Genomic DNA, 18,175 nt, shown 5'->3' with positions numbered 1-18,175 from the left:
TCACTTCTTACTGACAATAAGGTCTCAGAGCAAGGGCCCAGGAGCCTGTTATTGCTCCTCCTTCCCACTCCACACAGACCACTTGAGGTTTGGTGAGACACTCGCTGCTCAAGGCCTGGTTCACACCCTCTGGCCGGTTCAGCCACTTAAAACAAATTACCACAGAAACTCTCTTTACCGGACTTAAAAAATCTTTGCAGCCTAGGCTTACCACAGGGTGGTCATTGCACATGGCTAGCTCAAATAACCTCAGTTGATGACTACTAGGAGAGGCAGCTCTCCACAAGGAGCCTCCTGGTGCTGGGGTCCCAGCACCCCTGCTCATGGCTGCAGTTCAGCTGATGCTGCTGCCAACAGCTTCGTCTGGGTGACAACTGAGATGCAGCTCTAGAACACTGGCATTGCATGTGGTATGGGAAGGACATTACAGCAGGAACAGCTGCTGGGTCTGTGTTGTGTATCCTGATTTACAGAGGCTGTTGAGGATCCTGCAGTCAGCACAGCCCTATCAATCCCAGTTCCTTAAGATCACACTTTTAATTACCCTTAACCAGCAAAGCTGCAGGCAAATGCACTCAAGTTTCTACTTACCGTCACCATCGAGAATAATGAAAATAAGATGCTTCCAGGCCACTGGAGCACAAGTTCCACCCAGTGAGTAATGAGTCAACTACTTTGTTGAGCCCCCCACCCATAGAGTGATGGAAAGTACACACACAAAGACAGCACGCACACATGTCAGCTGTTAAAACAAAAATGTCCTATTTTGGTGGCAATTCTCTTGTCAAGTTATTCACGGTAGTCCCGTTTAAAATACTACTTTTGTTCAACTTTTACAAGAAAGAGCACATATGTGTGTGCAACCCCCCTCAACTCGTCCCACACACTCTTCTTATCCTGAGAAAAGCCAGGATGCACTGGAACACCTCAGCAGCCCCAGGAGGAGCTGCCCAATGAGGAGTCAAGGCTGAGAGGCCCGGGGCAGGCATACTCTCACAAAGGCAAACCACTTAAATCATGTTGCTAATTTTGCTGTCTTAGCGCGTGCTGTGCATGTCGGCTGACCCCACCTTACGCCGCAGGGCGGATTTTTCCAGTGGAGGAAAAAAACCACAAATAGCCTTGCTAATACACTGCATTATAATAATGAAACTCAAGGCAGGACAGGGCACGATTTTCTGGGGTTTTTCTGTTCCAGCAAACAGAGAACTCACAAAGGCTGCTGCAAGCATAAAAGCCAATTACCAATCCTCTGCTCTAAGTCACCATTTAATATTTCAATGATTTCTGGGTGCTTTTATTCAGCTTTTGAGGAAAGGTTTGTGCTAATATCAGAGAGCTTATCCCATATCACTTTCAAGAGGGTTATGGCTGCCTGGCAACCCACAAAAACCACTCTCTGTGCAACCAATTTGTTCAGATTTTGAGGAGTGTGTGTGGTTTTGTTGCTATAACTAGTCTGGTTATTGCTTTCTGAGGTTATGCGCCATGGGGCTACAAAACAAGCTCTTAGCTGGTAATTAACACCAGTGTGCTGCTGCTGCTAACACACCCTGCATTTGCAAACCCAAACTGAACCAAAGCCCTACCTGCTGGAAAAATAACAACCCAAACCCAAATCCTATTAGTATTAAATTACAGCAACAAGAGATGAGTACAAAACCAAGAGGCTGAGAGGAAGGAGGGTACCAGATATAAAATTACAAGGTCAGCCAGGAATGATGGAATATAAAGGTTTTGCTGTTTTCCCTGCTCCAAGGTGACTCACCACCCTCAGAAGTTTGTTTTGATGAGAAACTGTGAACAGGGAAAGGAGCAAATGCAGTGCAGGAGTTCAAGGAGGTTCCAGAAATAACTGCACGGAAGGAGGAGGAAGGCTGCAGCACAGAAGAGCCACACAGAGCCTTGGCCTTCAGCCTCTGCACCTCAGCCATGCTTTTCATTGTAGGAGAAAACTGATACGGAGAGGGCTGGAAACGCACAGGCAACAGCAGGAACAAAGCCCACGTTCCTGGCCGAGGCTTTCACAAACCAATATGCATCACAAGAAGAAGCAGCAGGCAGCAACCTCGTCCTGCATTAACATGTGCAAGAGGCACGCAGTGGGCACCGTCTGGTCACCATCCCCACAAGACCGGGGCATGGCTGCCGCACTAATGCCACTTGTAACGCACAACCAAAGGGCTGATACCCTCCTCCCATCCCACCCTGCAACTCTGACCTCTCTGAAACGCATCTCTTGGGTCTTAAGAGCACAAAGATGCTACAGAACAGTGCAGACTCCTGTGTCAGTTCGGGATGGTCTGGGCTTCAGTCCCCTGAGCACTGACACAGCCTCGCGTCCAGGTCCGGGTCCGGGTCCGAGTCCGTGTCCCTTCAGAGACAATTTACGCAGAGCTCCGAAGTTCGGGAGCAACAAACAGTTCCCGTTAACTTGCCCCGGGAGATGCTGCCCAGCGGCGGAGAAGGAACACGCGTTTCTGCTCCCTGCAGAGGCGGAGGTGCCTGAGCGCCGCCCGAGCCCTTTCCCGTGGTACCGGCAGCCCGCGCGCCGCCCGTTATTGCCAACGAAACGCGCGCGGACGGCAGCGCTGCCCGACGGGACGGGCACCGGGAGCGCGCACGGCGGGGAGGCGCTGCGGGCCGGCACGAGCGGCCGCGGGCTCGGGGCGCGGCGGGGCCGCGGCGGCGGCAGGGTCGGTCCGGCCCCGGGAGGGGGTCTCCGCCCGCCGCGCTCCTCGCGGCCCCGCGGTCTCGCCTCGCCGCCCCAGCACGCCCCGCCGTCCCCGCGGTCCCATCCCGCCAACCCCCCCCCCCTCCGGCCCCGCCGTCTCGCCCCGCGCTCTCACCTCGCCGCCGCTGCCGCCCCGGGCCCGCAGCTCTCCCGTCATGAGGCCGCCGGCAGCGGCGCTCTGCCCGCACACCGCGCACGCGCGGCCGCTCCGGTTCCGGCCGCGCCGCCCGCCGGGGCCGTGTCCGGCCGTGTGTCCGTGTGTCCGGCCGTGTGTCCGGCCGTGTGTCCGGCCGTGTGTCCGTGTGTCCGGCCGTGTGTCCGTCCGTGTGTCCGGCCGTGTGTCCGTGTGTCCGGCCGTGTGTCCGGCCGTGTGTCCGGCCGTGTGTCCGTCCCTGTGTCCGTCCCTGTGTCCGGCCGTGTGTCCGTGTGTCCGGCCGTGTGTCCGGCCGTGTGTCCGGCCGTGTGTCCGGCCGTATTCCCTCCCAGAGAAGCCCCCGATCGCCGCCCCGGCTGCCGAGCCCGTTCTCCCCTGTCCCCACCCCCCGCAGCCGGGAACACCGGCCCTAGCCCCTGCTCTGCCCTGGCCGCGCCCCTCTATCCCGATAAAAGTGGATTGTTTTCTTTTAATTACAATAATAATAACACTCCCTCCTCTCCTGTGGCTCTGTGTCCGACACGTGTCCGCCCGTGCTGGCCCGGTGCTACCCCGGGCGGGGAGCTGCGAGCAGGGCGGCGGATGGAAGATGCAGGAGGGGACTGGGATGCTTCAGGGGGCTGTGCAGGATCCAGGTGTATCTGTGCAGACCCCACGCTGTCAGCAGCGCAGCCGCTGGACCCGCAGGTGAGATGTGGCTCAGGCACCTTGGCAACTTGGCTTGACCTGATGAGCCAGGGGGAAACTGGCAAAATCCTTCATCATCAGGATGCAATCGTCAGCCTGGGTTTGTCCCCACCGTGCCCTGAAGCTCCTGTGACACTGATGGCATTGGCATTTCCAGTAGAGCTGTGGCACTGCGGCAGGAATAGTAGGGTCAGATGATGCCACTGCAATACCCTGGTTGCCAATTCTTATGTGAAAATGCCCTTTCCCAGCTGGGTGGGAATCTCACACTTGGATATGTCCTGGGCAGTCACAGACCGTCCCTTGCCTTTTGTTTCAGAAGAGGTGTGGGGACCTCAGTGTTGGCTGTCCCGAGATTGTCTTGGTTCAGATGAGGAATTCGGGAGGCAAGAGGGAGAAGGTAGCAGTGTAGATAAGGTAAAACTGAGGAAGCCGGTGTCGGCCAATTTCCCTGATGTGCAAAGGAAAAACAAGATAACCAGTGATGCTTAAATGCAACAAAGTAAGAATTCCCACACATTTTGGGAGCCTGCCCGGCCATTAATAGTGAGAGATAGGGAGGTAGTGCTGGGCACGGTGATTTTCACTCTGGGATCCCCATGCACTGTGACAGAATAGTGCTCTGCCCAAATTTTGTTGCTCAGGTAAGGATCCACAGGATTTTCCTACCTTAAAAAAAACTAATGACCGTAAAAATTCTGAATGTCCTTGTCACAAAGATAAACTCAGACCTGTATTTTTAGTTTCAGGTTTGTCTAGGCTGTGTTTAATGTTTAGCAGCCTGATTAATGCTGTGATAATTAACTAAGGTGCAGAACAATTTGTTTGCAGCATTTAGTGCAGTCACAGCACTGTTACATCCAAGATAATTTACTGTGAGGGAGATTGTACACCATCAGACAGAGCAAGCTGCAGATGTGCCCTCTCCTCCCATGTCCTGAGAGCTTTCCATACAGCCTTGACTTATCAAAAGGAAGCCATAAGTGCTTAAAAAGCATAAAAAAAAAAAACCCAGACTGTCTCTTGTCACTGTCCCCTCCAGGGCTGTTCCCACACACATGACCGAACTCTCCAGCACTGCCACAGTCCTCCATGTATTGTATTTCAACAGAAACAGAGGCAGAAGAATTTCTGCATGACTTTTTCAGATATGAGGTTTGTACATCAAGGCAGTCATCACGTGCACAATCCCTGCTGCAAACCTGCCCTAGGGATGGGGACTCTTCCAAGGTGGAAGCATGTGGCCACAACAGCACTGGGGGCCACTGTCTCTCTCCCACCCAGTGAGGTTCTGGCACAGGTCTCCTTCAAAAATAAAAGGCAAAAGAAAAAGCCAGTCATACAAGACAAAACAGCCAGGTCTACTCTCAGCAAGGCAATCCTTGCCTGACCTTGGATGATGCTCAGCCTGTGACGTAGAGTTGCTCACTATTAGCCAGATCTCCTTCATTAACAGCAAAGGGCTCCAAGTACCTTCATCTACTTATTATTACCTGGCTTTAGTGGTAAACGAAACAGCGGCAGAATATTGCAAACACCTGCAGGGTGTCTAATGAAAGAGAGGACATGAAAGGAAAACTCTCCCATCTCTCTTCTGGGGGATTTAAAAGCATTGGGCTCCTTCACTGGGGTGAGGATGGCCTTGGTACCTGGAATGGGCAATTTTTGGTGTTTCCAAAGGCCATGCAGTTTGCACCCATGGGACAAAGCTACCAGCATCCCTAAATGAAATTAAATTAACGAAGGGTGCCACACTGAGCGGCTGTTCATGACATTTGGTCTGTGCTTCTGTCTTGGAGCTGCACAAGGTGAGTGCCAGATCCTGCGTGTCCCCCTGACCCCTTGCAGTGACCCAGGCATGCAAGCAAGCCCAAGCATCCCAGACCACCACTGTCCCTGGGTGCAGGGCCCCACGGGAGCGGGGGCTGCTGTGAGCCTGGTCATGCCTATGCCACAGCCCTGCCTGCCTGCAGTGTTTATTTCATGTCTCGCAGTGTTAAATCATAGCAGACATGCAATTCGGGGAGCGTGAGGCTCCGTAATGGACGGCCCTAGGCACGTGATGGGGCCGGGACCATCAGGCAGCTGTGCTGCCAGGGCTCCTTGTTGATGCTTTATTGTTTTTGACGCTCCAAACACGCTCTGAAAGGCGAGCACTGGCAGCCTGGAGGAGAGCTGCTTCCATCTCCTGCCCACTCCACACCGGCAAGCACCACAATTGAGGCCTCCCTCCCTGTTCCCACTGTGGACCCCAGCCTGGCTACAACACCCCATCCTGAACAGAGCCCAGCCATGCTCCTGCCACAGCTCAGCAGCCCCCAGCACATTCCATGGCATGGGGTGAATATAATCATAATGCTGCGCACCCAGGACTTGGGATGAGGATAGGTTGGGGTGAGGAGGGAATGCAGAGCATCACTTGTGCCAACACTTGTTGGGGATCTTGTGCTTGTGCCCCTGCGCTCTCCCCAGCCTCTGAGATTGCTGGTCTGTGCTAAATACCTGCTTGCCCAGCCAGGGAACCTGCTCACAGCATGGCTGCTCCAGCAGAGAGGCTTGAGTGCTCATCCATCCCGGTGCAGAGATGCTGCCATGCCTGGCTGCAGCAGAGCCTGGACAGGATGCAGGGCTGAGCTGTGGGAAGCCCCAGGCGCTGAGCACTTCGATTCCCAGAAAAGCAATTACCGTACAGCAGATTACAGGGCTAATAAAATCCCATTATGCTATTTCAGAAAGTAAATCTGATCTGGGCGCTGCCGATTGATATCAGCCGTCCCACAAAATGTCCCGCAAGAGCCCCCTGTGTGTGCACGTAACATGAGGCTACAGTAGATCACGCTAATTAGGTATCCAATAACAGGAGGGCTGATAGGAACTACATTAAAATCTCTTTAAGATGAAGATGTAAAACCCAAGGGAGAAAATTCAGAGTTAATGATGCTGCAGCAGAGGCTCCACTGGAGCAGTCCACGCCCCCTTGGTCTCATCCTGCCGGCTGCAGACGCAGGAGGCTGGAGGAGAGGGGGCAGAGCGGGGCACAGTCCCCAGCACCATGGTGGCGCTGCCCGTGATTTTCATTACCCAGATTCAATAAGGGGAGAGCGCTATGAGCTGCTGGCGCTCCCTGGGAGGTGACTTGCCTGCCACTAACGGAGCCGAGAAATCAAATTAGCCCCAGTTTTGCTCTCGCTCTCTCCCTGACACCGCTGTTGGCAGCCAAGGGGGAGTTCATCAGGGCCCCGCACTAATTCTTATCTCGTTTAAGTGACTCCATGCCGGCATCTGATGCAATTTGCTCTATGCCACTGCCGCAGGCTTTGGTCCCTGCCCTACACTTCCCCAGGACTTCCAGCAGCTGGCAGCTTTGTGGGGGCACAGGCACCTGCAACACACACCAGCACAGTGTAGACATGCAGGAATACAGATTATAGAGGCTTGGGGTCGAGGGGAAACTTCCCTGCCAGGCAGAGGGACTCTGCCCAGCCCAAGGCTCTGATGGAGGGATGGATGCGCAGCCTGAGCAGGGCACCCACGCGTGGGTGGACACCGAGGACCTTTTGGCTCTCAATAATATCTGACCAGGCTTTGCTTCTAGTCTTGTTTGCCCCGAGGTTTTAAGTATTTCGGGGAACAGAAACCAGTTGGCACTTTGCTGAGCTTTACAGCACATGCAAAGTTCTGCGGTGAAAATGGACCTCGGTGTAGGTGCAGGTCAGAGGGGTTGGGGGAAAGCTGCTGCCCCAGGCAGGGGTGCCAAGGGCTGGCTGCACATGCTGCCCCCACCTGCGACTGTCAGAGCCGCTGTCAGAGACAGACCCGCTTGCCGCAGAGTGTGAAGGGGAGCCCGGGACATCCAGAGCTCCCCTCTCCCCTGCAGGTGGAAACCCACCCCGTATCAGTACCACATCCCTGGACACGTTCCCCTCCCCTGCCTCTCAGAGGGTTTTCCTCATCTTTCCAACTGCTAAGGATCTCCCGGCTCAGCCCTGTCACCTTCAGCGCCCTCTCCCCTCATCGTGCCCCCCACTGCACACGGGCATGATGCTCGTGCCCCAAAACCCGCTTTGCCACAAGCAGGCACCTGAGCAGAGAACGGGGAAGCTCTTTAGAGGCTGGGCGGGGGTGGGGGGATAGCTGGGTGGGCCCCACTCGCATCCTTCCAGCCTGAAACTTGATGCAGCGCGGGAGGCTGATCGCGAGATTAATTGGGCGTTCTCAAAAACCCGACGGCGGGGGGAAAGCCGTACGAGTGCAGCCTGCCTCCCTGCTCCGCTCAGTCCTCCGCCGAGCCGGCGGCGACTGGAGCCAGCGGATCCATGGTGCCCACGGCTCTCGGGGCTCTCCTGGCCCTGCTGCCGCTGGCCTCGACGCTACAGAGCCCAGGTAAGGTGAGGGACCCGTGGGCAGGGCTGGGGAGCTGAGGAAGAGCAGGGAGCTCCTGGCACGGAGCAGCACCTTCCCAGAAGCTGAGCAGTGCTGAATGGCAGGCAAAGACTGCTCTTCAGGGAAACCTTCATGCTATTGGGAAGTGACATACCTGGGAGAAGCTGGAGCGTGGGAGAGCTCCGGTGCAGAGCCTGAAGGCGCATCCTGCCTGGGTAACACCGGCAGCAAATCGATGTAGCCTTAGAACCAGCTCTGCTCTGTGGGAACGCCACTGCGGGGTCTGGAGGTTCTCTGGAGCCGTGCCGAGAGCCAGCCCTGAGGGCAGAGAGTCATGGGGGTCTCCTGAGAGGTGCTGCCTGAGTCCCCTGCCTGAGGAAGGGCTTTCTCCAATACGATGTTTAGTACCTCATAACCTAGAGCTGGGTTTTGGGCTGTGCCTATAGTTTGTAATTGCAGCTCTGTGCAACGCAAAACTGACGACCAACATACTTCCATGTTATTCCATTATTATTTTCTCATCTAACATTCCTGAGAAACAGCACAAAAATCCTTGAGCTATTTTGCACCAGCCAAACTGAAAGTGTTCAGCAGGCTAGTGACTTAGATCTCTGGATAGGTGGTGTAGCTCCAGTCACCCAGCTCCCAAATCTTCTCCCACTATTAGCACATCAAAGGTGGCAGAAAAGGAGTGGGAACAGTGTTAGGGCTGTGCCAGAGTTCTGCCAAGTTGCACCAGATGAGCTGCTGGCACAACCTTGGCACAGATTTGGTCTGGGCAGACCAGCACTCTGTCTGGAGCAGAGGCAAAGAGCATCTGAGCCCAGTCCTCCCTGTGCAAAGCCATTTCCCTGCTGTCAAAGCATCCTGATGCAGATATGAGTGGCATGGATATGAGGAGAAGAAGGTGCAAGGAGGAGTGCAAGCACGAGCCAGCTGCCACCAGCTGCAGCAGGAAAGGCCACTTGGCCCAAACTGTGGTGATGGCAGTGCCTGTATTTCCTCCCTTCACCCTAATTGCTGCCTCTTCCCCCATCTTACTGCCTCTCTTAGTTCACGCCTGCCTGGGCAAGCACCATGCACCTGGCTGGCTCCCCAGTACTACCACTCATGAGCAATGTCAGAGGAGCTGAAGCTGCTGCTTTTTCTCTTTTTTTTTAGCTTAAAATACAGATTAAAATTCCCTTCCAGCAGCTTTTCCCAAGTTCTCCTAGATCTATTCCAATTAGTCTCTTCCATTATGCTTGAATTGGACTCTGGGGCTGGGTGTGCTACACACAGCCACAAGTGTAGCACTGCTGCCCTGGCCCAGCCGTGGCGTTCCAGGTGCCTGGAAGTGAGGACACAATGCAGAAAACAATTTGTCCTCAGTTGATGCTGCTGGCACCAGTGAAGGGACTGTTTTCACAAAAAGCAAACACCAAGATACCCAATAGATGAATGTAGCATCATGCTTCATCTCCTACCTTCACTGTTTCCACCTGCTGAGCAAAGAGATGCCCCTGGAGGGAGTGAATGGTATGAAACTTTCCCAGGGGCAGTGTGTCCCTCGTGCTTCCCTGCTGCTGCTGTCCTGGCACTTGTCCAGAGAGGTGGAGGCTGGCAGCTGTGCCCTCTGAGGCTGGGGAAGGTCACAGCGCTGCCAACCTGCACAGCACAGGATATCAGTAACATATTAGGTGATGGTTCTGGTGTCCAGGCTTGCTTCCCATCGGGATGCTCCTATTTAAGTTGGATGGGAAACCCCACCTGGTAAGTGAGGGCAGGCAGCTGGCAGCCTCCTGAAGCCCATGGCACACCCCAGAGTGATGGCAGCCACTGCCCCAGGGCGAGCAGCCTCCCTCGCTCCCTCCCTTCCTCCCTCTGCTCAGCAGGTACCCAGCACGGGGGCCGGGTGCCGGAGCCCTCCGAGCCTGCCCTGCACCGCCTGTCCCACCATCTCCTGGCCCACTACCAGAAGGGCACCCGGCCCGTGCGGGACTGGCGAACGACCACGAACGTAGCCATCGACCTCATGGTCTATGCCATCCTCAGTGTGGTGAGTTCTCTGCTCCTGTTCCACGTGTGTCTGCAGGGAGGGGAATGGGACCTGGCTTGCAGCATCCTCCCAGCATGCATGTCCACCCTCTGGAGTGTCAGTGCCCCCGTTCTGACACCGCTGTCATCTTCCCACAGGATGAGAAGAACCAGGTGCTGACCACCTACATCTGGTACAGGCAGGTAAGTAGCCACGAAGCCTTGCCCTTTACTTGGTGGCCCTCCTCGGGGTCAAGCACCCCCAAACCCCCATGTTTTCCTGTGAGAGAAGTGAGCAGTCCTGCAGGAGAGCAATGAAGGGAAACACATCCTGGGAGCTGGCGATGTAGCACGTGAACCTCAAGGCTCAGCTTTCATGCTCCCTGTTTTGCGTGGTTGGGTGTTGTGCGAACCGAAGAATAAGTGTTCCCTCCCTCCCATGCTTGGTGCTAGACTGGGGTTTGTGTGCTGGCAGAGTGGAAGGACCTCACTCACCAAGTCCCCTCTCCACTGTCCCCAGCACTGGACAGATGAATTCCTCAAGTGGGAACCAGCTCGATTCGACAACCTGACACAGATCTCCCTCCCTGCAGAGAGCATCTGGGTGCCTGACATCCTCATCAATGAGTTGTGAGTGCAGAATAAGTCTCGGACATAGACTGGGACTGGAGCTCCCTCACCCACCATGGGCACGTACCATCCCATGCTTTGTATTCCTGGCACAGAGCTGGCAGCCTCCCCACATCGGGGAGCTGCAGATGGGGATTGGCTCGGCAGTTGGGCCATTTCCAATGCTGGCTAACCACAACTATTGTAATTACCCTCGCTGTGCTGGGGGTGAGATCCAGATACCAGGAGAAGGGCTTTGTGAAGATAGTACAATGCAAGGCCAGCTGCAGAGCTGCTGGCCCTTCCCATTGAGCTATCTGGTGTCCTTCCCCCTCTGTGGGGATTTAAATTGTTCCCAGTGCCTCCTCAGAGCTCTGGGACAATGACACAAACACTTCTCGGCTTGGGAGAAGGCAGCAGTCTGGGCAGCACAGAGGTGATGCGAGGCAGAAATGCCTGCAAGGGTATTACCAAAAAAGCAGAATGGGGGGAAATCCCTGGCTCTTGAACCCCTGCCCAGAGTGCTCTCCAGCCCACATCTCTGTCCCTCATGTCCCTCAGTGTGGATGTTGGAAAGTCCCCACACGTCCCCTACGTTTACATCAGCCATCACGGGGAGGTGCAGAACCTCAAACCCATCCAGGTGATGACTGCCTGCAGCCTGGACATCTACAACTTCCCCTTCGACGTCCAGAACTGCTCTCTCACCTTCACCAGCTGGCTGCACCACAGTGAGTGCCGGGACGCTCAGGGCTAGGGGTCTCGGGGGAGCGGGCAGCGCCTCAGCGGGGCCGGAGCTCCGTGCAGACGGCGGCTCGTCCCTCTAGATGGCCCCAGCGGATCGGGGAAGCGTGCACGGAGGGCAGGCATGCAGCCCGGTGTGGAGCTGCCGGCAGCTGCCGGCACTTTGGGCGGGGTACCCCTAGTTCTCATCTCTCCTCCGCTCCCCCAGTTCGGGATATCAACCTCTCGCTGTGGCGTCAGCCAGAGCTCGTCAAGTTCGACCGAAGCGTCTTCATGAACCAGGGCGAGTGGGAGCTGCTCTATGTCCTCAGCCACTTCCAGGAGTTCAGTGTCAAGAGCAGTGACAGCTACGCTGAGATGAAGTTCTATGTAAGAGCCTTTGGCCACCGCGTTTCCCGAGGACTTGCCCCATCCCTGTTGCTGCTCTGTGCTGCAGCTCCTGCCTGCAAGTGGGAGGCTGCTGCTAGCGAGCCCTTCTTCTGGTTCACCTTAGTGCCTACCACCATCCTCACCTGCCTTGGCAAAGAGCCACACCAGCTGCAGGCCTCATTTCAACCCTTCACAGCCTTTTCTGTTTCTGTCCTACAGGTAGTCATCCGGAGACGCCCCCTATTCTACACTGTCAGCCTGCTGCTCCCCAGCATCTTCCTGATGGTTATGGACATTGTGGGCTTCTACCTACCTCCCCACAGTGGTGAGAGGGTCTCTTTCAAGATCACTCTCCTGCTGGGCTACTCGGTTTTCCTCATTATTGTATCCGACACATTGCCAGCTACTGCCGTCGGCACCCCGTTGATAGGTACGGTGGTCCTGTGCCCCGATCCACGGCCAGAGCACTCATGGGCAGACACCACGGGGCCCTGAGAGCTGGGCAGGGAGGATTTGCTTGGGCCCGTGCTCTGTGCAAGAGTCTTTGCAGGTCACTCACCTCACTGATTCCTCTGCAGGCATCTACTTTGTGGTGTGCATGGCACTGCTTGTCATCAGCCTGACAGAGACCATCCTGATTGTGCGCCTGGTGCACAAGCAAGACCTGCAACCCCACGTGCCTGAGTGGGTGAAACACCTGCTGCTGGAAAAAGCCACCATCCTGCTCTGTATCCGGGACAGGAAGAAATTCAGCCAAAGCAGGACACAAAGCTTGGACACCTCCAGGCAGGTGGAGAACAATGACAGCACAGGTAAGGGCAGCACAGAGAGGGCATGTGGGAACTGAAGGATTCTAGGTACTCTGTAACCAAGTACACCTACACAGCCATTCTTTGTACGGTGAAGTGGGTGCCTAGTTCACCCTCACAAATCCCAGTTCCCCGTCTAAATAGGTTTTTCACATTTGCTTCTCTTGATCCCTCAGCCAAACTGACCCCCTACGTCTGCGAGGACCCCCAGGAGTGCGGGGCAGTGGGGGGCACGAGGTCTGCACTGGCCTTTGCTGGCCGGATGGAGGGCTCAGCAGCACTGCAGGAGGTGCTGCGCGAGACCACGGCTATCCGCCAGCTCCTGGAAAAACGGGAGGAATTCCGCGACGTCGCCCGTGAGTGGCTGCAAGTGGGTTACGTGTTGGATGTCCTGCTGTTCCGGGTGTACTTGGCGGCCGTCCTGGCTTACAGCATCACACTGGGCACTCTCTGGTCGGTGTGGAGGGATGTCTGAGCGGTGCCCATTTTTCAGGGTGGGAGGCAGGGGTTCTCACTCTGGTGGGCTCTCCCTGGCTCTGGGATTCACCCGTATCTGTCGACCCTGGCGGGCGCATCCTTCACGTCCCTCAGCTCCGCAGCAGAAAGGCAGAGCTGAGCAGGAGCCCCTAGGACCCCATGACCCTGCCCAAACCTCTCTCCATGCTCCCCCTGCCAAACCCGGGAGCACCCCCGGCCCGGCCCGGCCACGGCGGCGGCTTCAGCACCGCGGACAGCGGCCCCGCCGCCCGGCCCCGCCGCCTCCCGGCCGGGGTCCCCCGCATGGGGTGGGGTCCCCCCGGCATCGGGGGATCCCCACCGCCTCAGGGGTCCCGCTGTCCTCGGCTTCCCTATCTCTCACCCCGGCTGCTGCCTTTATTCCCTACCCCGGGCCCCCGGCACGCTTGCCCAGCAGATCCCCACTTTGCTTGTGTCCAGCAGTTTTAGCAGAGCAGGAGAGACCCAGTGTCCGGCCGCGGCCAAAGCGGGATGACAGCGGGACTGACTCCGTGGGCACGCGGCACGGGCAGGACTGCCATCACAGCTGCAGTCGGTCCCCAGCTCCCGCTGTCGATCTGCTCCTGCCAGGACAGAGGCGCAAGGCGAAGGGGAGAGGAAAGTGATGCAGATGCCATAAGGGCCCATCCCGTGCTCTAGGAGCATCTCTGCATATGGGCCTGCAGGTGATGGGGGTCAGGTGGGCGATACTCCCTGGCTCTCATACATCTATCCTCAAACCCACCAGCCCCAGAACAAGACTCCCACTCACCCTCCCAGAGCCATCACCTGCAGGAAAACTTACCTTTGAGTGACGGGGGCTGAGGATGGGTGGAGTGGGCTCCTGCCAGCGCCGGCCCGCACTAATGCGCTGATGGTCTGTAAGTGGCTGCCTATTGATGAGGTGTCCAGTTAAAGAGTTCGTGAGACACTAAATCAGCCCATTGATCCTGCCGAGATCGATGGTGCTACAGACCTGATCAGTGCAGCGGGCAATTAACACCCTCTGGAATGAGCTGCCTTCGTGTAACATCAAACGCTCCAACAGACAAATCCAATGGGGCCATTGACCTGGGTGTGCAATGCCACCCAGCCCACGTGTTTGATGAGGGTACTGGGCAGCAGGACTCCTGAGCCACCCTTGCCATCCCTTTCCTGCCCACTGTGACCCTGATGTCCCCCAGGGTGGCACTGCTAGACACTCACCTGTGCTGCTGTATCCCATGGAATGTTTTAGTCCTTGTCCTCCCTGTGCTAGGAAACTATCATGTACCCAACCTAAATCCCTCAAGCAGCTCAGCAGTCCTTTTCCCTGGTAGGACAGGCTGCCCATGCTGGAAGAGATTGTTTCTCCCTTTGTCCTCTTGCTACTTTGGGAAGTGCTGCATGTAGGAAAAAGTTCTAGGTATCTCTCTGAGAGAAGCCTGGATTTTCCTCTTAAAAAAAAAATCAATAAATCTGAATCTAATCTCCTAATAAAGGTTTAATGAGGACATAATGTTGATGGAACAGAACATTGTTGCAGCATAATCGCTCCCAGCTGCTGCGCGAGCGTGCACACAAAGGCCCGGTCCTACGGCGACTTCCCCGTTATTATAACGACGCCTTTGTGCCAGGCTGAACGCCCGCACGGGGCCTTGCCCCCCTTCTCCCCGGTGCTGCAGCCTGCAGGCTGCTCACAGCAGGACCACCGCTGCTGGCCCGGACCTGGACCAAAGTTCCCCACCGCTCCCCCAAAGCCTTCCTGGGAGGCTGTGCTGGAGGAACTGGGGGAAGCAGGACCACCACCAGGACCTTGGGACGGATGTGCAGCCTCTCAAACCTGCTGGGAAATGCTGGGGCAGGGGATGAGCCTGGCCTTGACACTGGCACATGCCACCCATCCCTGGGAAAAAGTAAAGGATGCTCTGCACTCGGCGACTCCAGCTGTGCTGTAACAAATGTCTGAGAGCATCACGAGGCGCAGGCTGGCGGCGGGCAGCGCGCAGCGGGCGCACGCACGGCTGCCTGGTGCTGGCAGCACCGGCACGGCCCAGCCGCAGCGTGCAGTGCCGTGCGGTTTGCCACAGCACAAAAGGAGAGCAGGCGCTGCCGTTAATGTAGTCAGTAAATAAATAAAGGAGGGCTTAAGCTTAGTGTACAGCAATCAGTCGGGAACTACAGGATAATTAACGCAGCGGGAGGCCGGACGGCTCTGCAGGCAGGTTTAAATGAACGAGTTCACTTTCATTGAGGCAAACTTGCTCTGCTCCCTGGTGAGCCACATGGGCAGGCAGCAGCACAGGCAGCAAGCTGTGGATGCTCCCCGCCCATGGGGACACTGACATTTCCAGGGAGACCCCCCCACCCACTGGGGTTGGTTTAGAGATAGGACCGCCTCAATTTCCCCTCAGAGCAGGCACCCCCAAACTCACCACTATGGGTACCCCCATGGCTCACCCCAAGCTGATGGGATGCATCCTTCCTCCACTTCCTCCTCTTCCTCCTACTCCACCTCCTCTTGACAGGCACAGGAATGGGAGACAGCAGGCTGAGACAACGGAATTAACTTTATTGGTTGTTTTTTGTTTTCTAACTGCAGATTCAAGGTATACAACTGAACATTGCTATTTTCCTTATGAGACTTATAAATAAAAATACAAAAAATGTTCACTACAAAAAAATCTACTGTTAGTAGGATGTAAAAAATATTCTCTTTGCTATAGAAGGCACGAACTTCACTTAGTGACACATGGAGAGAAAAAAACCTGCAGCAGTATATTCTTCTTTTTTTTTTGTCTTTTTTTTTTCCTCTGTCAGAAACACTGAAGTCTTACAAAGAAATGCATCTGAATCTACACAGGACGAAGGCAGATGCGGAGAGCTGCAACTAGGAGACACCACAACTGGGTTTGTTTTTTTTTTTTTTTTTTTCTTTTTCTTTATTTTTCAGGAAACTTTTAGCTAACGGCATCTGTGGCTAGAGGACAGAAAGAGGACTCACAAGCAGAACCGCAGGGGAGCGAACGGTGAGACGGGGAAAAGTCGTACAAAAAATAGGAGCCAATAGATACTCTGAGAAAACCAAAGGGGAACTTGGGCACCTTCTGCGCCCGGGCTCAGAGAGGTGCTGAGGTAGACGGAACGAGGACAGCGACGGACCCGAACCACGAGCGGCAACACAGAGCAACGGGACGGGCAGGCGGGCGCTCACACGACACTGACAAAGCCAGGGGAGAGGGAGCCCGGGACCACGGGGCCCCGCGCGGCGCTTGGTCCTCACTGCTATGATACACATATATATACTTATATATATATATATGGAGGGGTGGCCACAGGGGGCTGCGCCACAGCCAACAGCGCAGGGACGCGCGCCCGGGGTACAGCAGCATCACTCCAACGCTGACCCCAACACTGTTGCAGTGGGGGCTGTGTCTTTGAGGGAGGGGGATGGTGGGATGGAAGGGGAGGTTAAAGCGAAAAAAAAAAAAAGCCACATGAGCTAGGCCACGTGCTCCATGGCACCATGGCACCCGTGTCTGGCAGCGCCAGGACACCACGTGGACCTGCCGTGCACACGCCAGAAATTGCAGCAACTTTCTGTGTGAAAGAACTATTTTCTTTTTTTTTAATATTTTTTTTCGGTTTTTTTTCTTAGGCACAACAATTAAACGAGCCGTTCTCCACAGTCACATCCCGGATTGTACAGCAGCGGCGTCCGCCCTGCGCAGAGCAGCAATGATCCTGTGCGCAGGGCACACGCGCGCGCGGAGCCGCACTGGGGCGCGAGGGAGGATGCTGCTCCCACAGCCGTATCCCTGCTTGGCACCAGGAAAGGTGGGAAGGGTACCCCAAACCCAGAGGGGCCATCAGTGTCCCTCCAAATCGTATCCAGACACTGTTCCACCCCCTCCCCCAGCTCCTTTCCCCCCCCCCCCCCCCCTTTTCACCCAAACGCAGCAAAACGACAGAAAAAGAGCCATGGGATGGAACCACCAAGCCCGTGGCTGCGCAGAAGAAACACAACGAAAACAAACACAAGAGGTAGCTTCAGAACCTACACCCCCAGCCCCACAGGGCCAGGCAAAAAATACCAGTTTTGGTAAGGATAATGCACAACAGGAGGCTGGCAGGGACACCACTGCCCCACCACCTCTCCACCACCAACTCTGTGCATGTGGCTGGTGCATCCCAGCCATGCCACCCCCTGTCCCTCCCAAATCAATAAAAGCTCATGAGGTCACAAAAAAACGAGGTAATTTCAAGTAAAATGTGCTAAATGTGGAAATATTCCAAAAGAAAGTTCAAAAAAACCCAAACAAAAAGCAAAAAAAGCGGCGAGCAAAGCCGCCTCCCACTGGGCAACCCTTCTTGTGGGCTCCTGCAGCTGAGGGCTGGGCAAAAAACCCCACACTTGGCACCTTCCTTGGTGCCCCAAATCAGCAGAAGAAAAGAGGATCCCTGCATTCGGAGTGATGCCACACACTTAACAGCTCCAACACTGACACTGACCACACGTCACCAAACCAACTGCATCTCCCCATGGGGGGCTTCACCCTTGCCCTGGGAAGGCAGGGAAGGAGGGAGAAATGCATAGAGAGGTCTTTGGTCATGGGGAGAGCAGCAGCCTCCTGTGCCCCCTGAGCCCACCTGGACACCAGGCAACACCTCAAGGCAGCCTGGCTCACAGCTGGCTCCCTGCCCCAAACACCCTCCTCTGGCCAGGATCCCCCAGGATGCTCTTGCCAAAGCACTTGTGGCTCACAGGGCACCGTTCTCTCCTGCCTGTGATGCCACAGCCTGGGAGCATGAGAACCTGCCAGAATGGGGCCCAAGCCCCACGTGGGAGCTCAGGTCCTCTGCTGGGCATCCATGGCAGGGTCTACGCAGTGACAGAGGACACCAGGAATTAAAGCCTTCCCAGAGCACTAGCCGTGCACACACTTCCAGAGAAGTGCCTCTTTCCTACATGGTCTTCCCAGCAGCACCAGTGGCCAATGACAAGGGTGATGGAGGGCCTGGGTGGGGATTGCAAAGGGTGAAATCTGCCCTACAGCAAGGGTGAAAGGGCAGCAGGCGCACGAGCAGCTGGGACAGCAGTGCGGATGGGGCTGGGGAAGGGGCCGGTGCATCCCTCGCTCCGGCATGAGCTTCAGGATCCTTCCAGCGAGAAGAAACAAATGACAACTGAAAACA

The 18,175-nt window shown here is 55.8% G+C and overlaps 2 protein-coding genes across 2 annotated transcripts in view; one reads left to right on the top strand and one right to left on the bottom strand.

Moving 5' to 3' along the window:
* USP28 (ubiquitin specific peptidase 28) overlaps positions 1–10,072 on the bottom strand; it is a 28,109-nt gene extending 18,037 nt beyond the window's left edge. Inside the window, 2 exon segments of the mRNA XM_062508787.1 lie at positions 9,486–9,605; positions 10,048–10,072. Of these exon segments, the coding sequence (XP_062364771.1) occupies positions 9,486–9,605; positions 10,048–10,072 (145 nt within the window).
* LOC134053536 (5-hydroxytryptamine receptor 3A-like) lies at positions 10,071–12,980 on the top strand. Its single transcript, XM_062508557.1, has 7 exons — positions 10,071–10,178; positions 10,495–10,604; positions 11,145–11,314; positions 11,536–11,696; positions 11,916–12,126; positions 12,275–12,508; positions 12,682–12,980. Exons 1-7 carry the CDS (start codon positions 10,071–10,073, stop codon positions 12,978–12,980), a joined length of 1,293 nt encoding a protein of 430 aa, XP_062364541.1.
* The last annotated feature ends 5,195 nt before the right edge of the window (positions 12,981–18,175 follow it).

This window comes from Cinclus cinclus, chromosome 25 (genome assembly GCF_963662255.1).
Source record: "Cinclus cinclus chromosome 25, bCinCin1.1, whole genome shotgun sequence".
NCBI lineage: Eukaryota > Metazoa > Chordata > Aves > Passeriformes > Cinclidae > Cinclus > Cinclus cinclus.
The sequence above is the reverse complement of the archived record's forward strand: the minus strand, read 5'-3'. Positions and strand labels throughout refer to the sequence as shown.

Coding starts and splice junctions, on each gene's coding strand:
- LOC134053536 (XM_062508557.1), top strand. CDS start 10,071: ATGCATGTCCACCCTCTGGAGTGTCAGTGCCCCCGTTCTGACACCGCT. Junction 11,697..11,915: donor ACGCTGAGATGAAGTTCTAT/GTAAGAGCCTTT, acceptor TCTGTCCTACAG/GTAGTCATCCGGAGACGCCC. Junction 12,127..12,274: donor CGTCGGCACCCCGTTGATAG/GTACGGTGGTCC, acceptor ATTCCTCTGCAG/GCATCTACTTTGTGGTGTGC.